Source organism: Austrofundulus limnaeus, unplaced genomic scaffold (assembly GCF_001266775.1).
Source record: "Austrofundulus limnaeus strain Quisiro unplaced genomic scaffold, Austrofundulus_limnaeus-1.0 Scaffold782, whole genome shotgun sequence".
Classification (NCBI taxonomy): Eukaryota; Metazoa; Chordata; class Actinopteri; order Cyprinodontiformes; family Rivulidae; genus Austrofundulus; species Austrofundulus limnaeus.
The window spans coordinates 39,754-41,802 of NW_013953184.1; the positions used below are offsets into that span (position 1 = coordinate 39,754).

General features: G+C 40.7%; 1 protein-coding gene across 3 annotated transcripts in view; it reads right to left on the bottom strand.

The window, feature by feature from the left end:
- larp1 (La ribonucleoprotein 1, translational regulator) overlaps window positions 1-2,049 on the bottom strand; it is a gene marked incomplete in the record, with an annotated part of 69,611 nt that overhangs the window by 12,669 nt on the left and 54,893 nt on the right. For 2 of the 3 annotated variants that reach the window (XM_014028575.1, XM_014028573.1), the window contains 4 exon segments: window positions 367-462; window positions 668-834; window positions 938-1,112; window positions 1,315-1,459. In XM_014028575.1, coding sequence (XP_013884029.1) covers window positions 367-462; window positions 668-834; window positions 938-1,112; window positions 1,315-1,459 — 583 coding nt within the window. 3 annotated transcript variants of the gene reach the window in all.

Genomic DNA, 2,049 nt, shown 5'->3' on the forward strand with positions numbered 1-2,049 from the left:
GTATGGCAATATATTGGGATATATCGTATCGTGACCCCGCGGTCATGATATGTATCGTATCGCCAAATTCTTGCCAATTCACAGCCCTAGTAGTTAATGAATTTTTTTGCCAACAGACACATGAACTCACAAAAAATAACACTAACATCCAACACTTAAAGCAAAAAGCCCCAGAAACTTTAAAAATAATACATGCAACTGTTAAAACTCTAAGATCTATAATAGTGTATGAAATTGTATTTAGTTTTCAAGTTAAAATTCTTTATTTTAATTCTAAATTTTGTTTTTTAAAGAGCACTGCTGCACCAACTTCAATACAGCAATACAATAAAATCATACGAACAATAAACACAAATATTTTCTGACCTTATTTGCTGAGACAGGAGTGGGTGAGGATCCAGGCTGAGGGGTCGGAGACTGAAGTAAATCGTCCTTTTCTTTTGGTTGCTGCAACAAAGGGGCCTACGTGAGTCAACGGAGCACAAGAACAAAAGGGAAGGTGGAGGGATGGAAATAGATGAGTGATGAAAATAACCGCTGATGAATCAAACTGGTTTAAATGGTCTGATGGACAGCAGGGAAGTACTGCAGGTACTCTAAATAAATGATCAAGTATTTTTCTTTAACAGACAGCTACCAGATGTCTTTGATCATCTGCAGAGCTAACCTTGGGTCTGGCTGGAGATGGTCTGGGTCTCTTCTTCACCTCGATCCAGGACTCTGAGTCCAGATCAGGGAGACTGGCGGAGAGGCCCTTTGGCATGGTCTTGAGGTTGGAGATATCTGGTTCAGTCTTGTTATGAGGCTGCAGCAGCGTGGAGGACATGGAGGAGCCTGAAGCAGACAGAGGATGTTGTGTGAATATGGGTCTCAGTGTTTTGATCGTTTCTTCTGGGACAGTTGATGGAGGAGGATCCTAAAAGCTTTAGTTTTTTACCTTTACGGTCCTCAGACATCTGTCTGGGAACAAACTCTGGGCAGTTGATGAGCTGGGAGAAGTCTGTGTTGGTGTGGTTGGGCATCATCAGACCAGGAAGAGGCCACTTCTCCGGGTCGTCCTTCCGACGGATCTTCATGTCGATCACCTCCACTTCTTTACTGTCCTTCAAAGCCTGAGGACAGACATACAGACGTGTGCTGGGTTAACGGGTGAGTCTGGGTGTGGGTATAAGTGGTTTGTTGTCCCTGTGATGGACTGGTGACCTATCCAAGGCACACCTCACCTCTATCTGTTGACCGCTGCAGGTAAACACCAGCTCATGATCCTGACAGGATTAAGCAGGTATAGAAAATAGATAAAAGTCATGTGCTTGCCTCTAGAATAAGGTTGACGTCTGTAGTGAGAGCCTGAACTCTGTGGAAACTGGCGATGAGTCCGACTGGCAGGAAACCCTCCTGATCCATCTTCCTCCTCAGGAAAAAGTCCCGCTCCAGGTTGTCCAGACTGAAGTAGTACTCTCTGCAGGAAGGCAGACACAAAGAGCCACAACATCAGCAACAAAAAATGCTTTTAAAATTCATTTTCTTCCAAACAAAACAGGAAGTAATGGATAGATTAGGTACTGATAAAATCTGGATCCTACAACAAAAGAGATTAAAGTCTAAAGAGTTCTTATTAAGCACATTTAAAAGTAATTGATTTATGTGCTCTAATGTATTTATTTTTCTTAAACCATGCATATAGGTCCTTCTCCAAAAATTACCATATTGTGATAAAGTTCATTATTTTCTGTAATGTACTGATAAACATTAAACTTACATATATTTTAGATTCATTGCACACCAACTGAAGTAGTTCAAGCCTTTTATTTTTGTAATATTGACAATTTTGGCAAAAAAAGTAAAGAAAAACCAAAAATCTCTATCTCAAAAAATTAGCATATCATAAAAAGGTTCTCTAAACGACTTATTAACCAAATCATCTGAATCAACAAATTAACTCTAAACACCTGAGAAAGATTCCTGAGGCTTTTAAAAACTCCCAGCCTGGATCATTACTCAAAACCACAATCATGGGTCAGACTGCTGACCTGACTGCTGTCCAGAAGG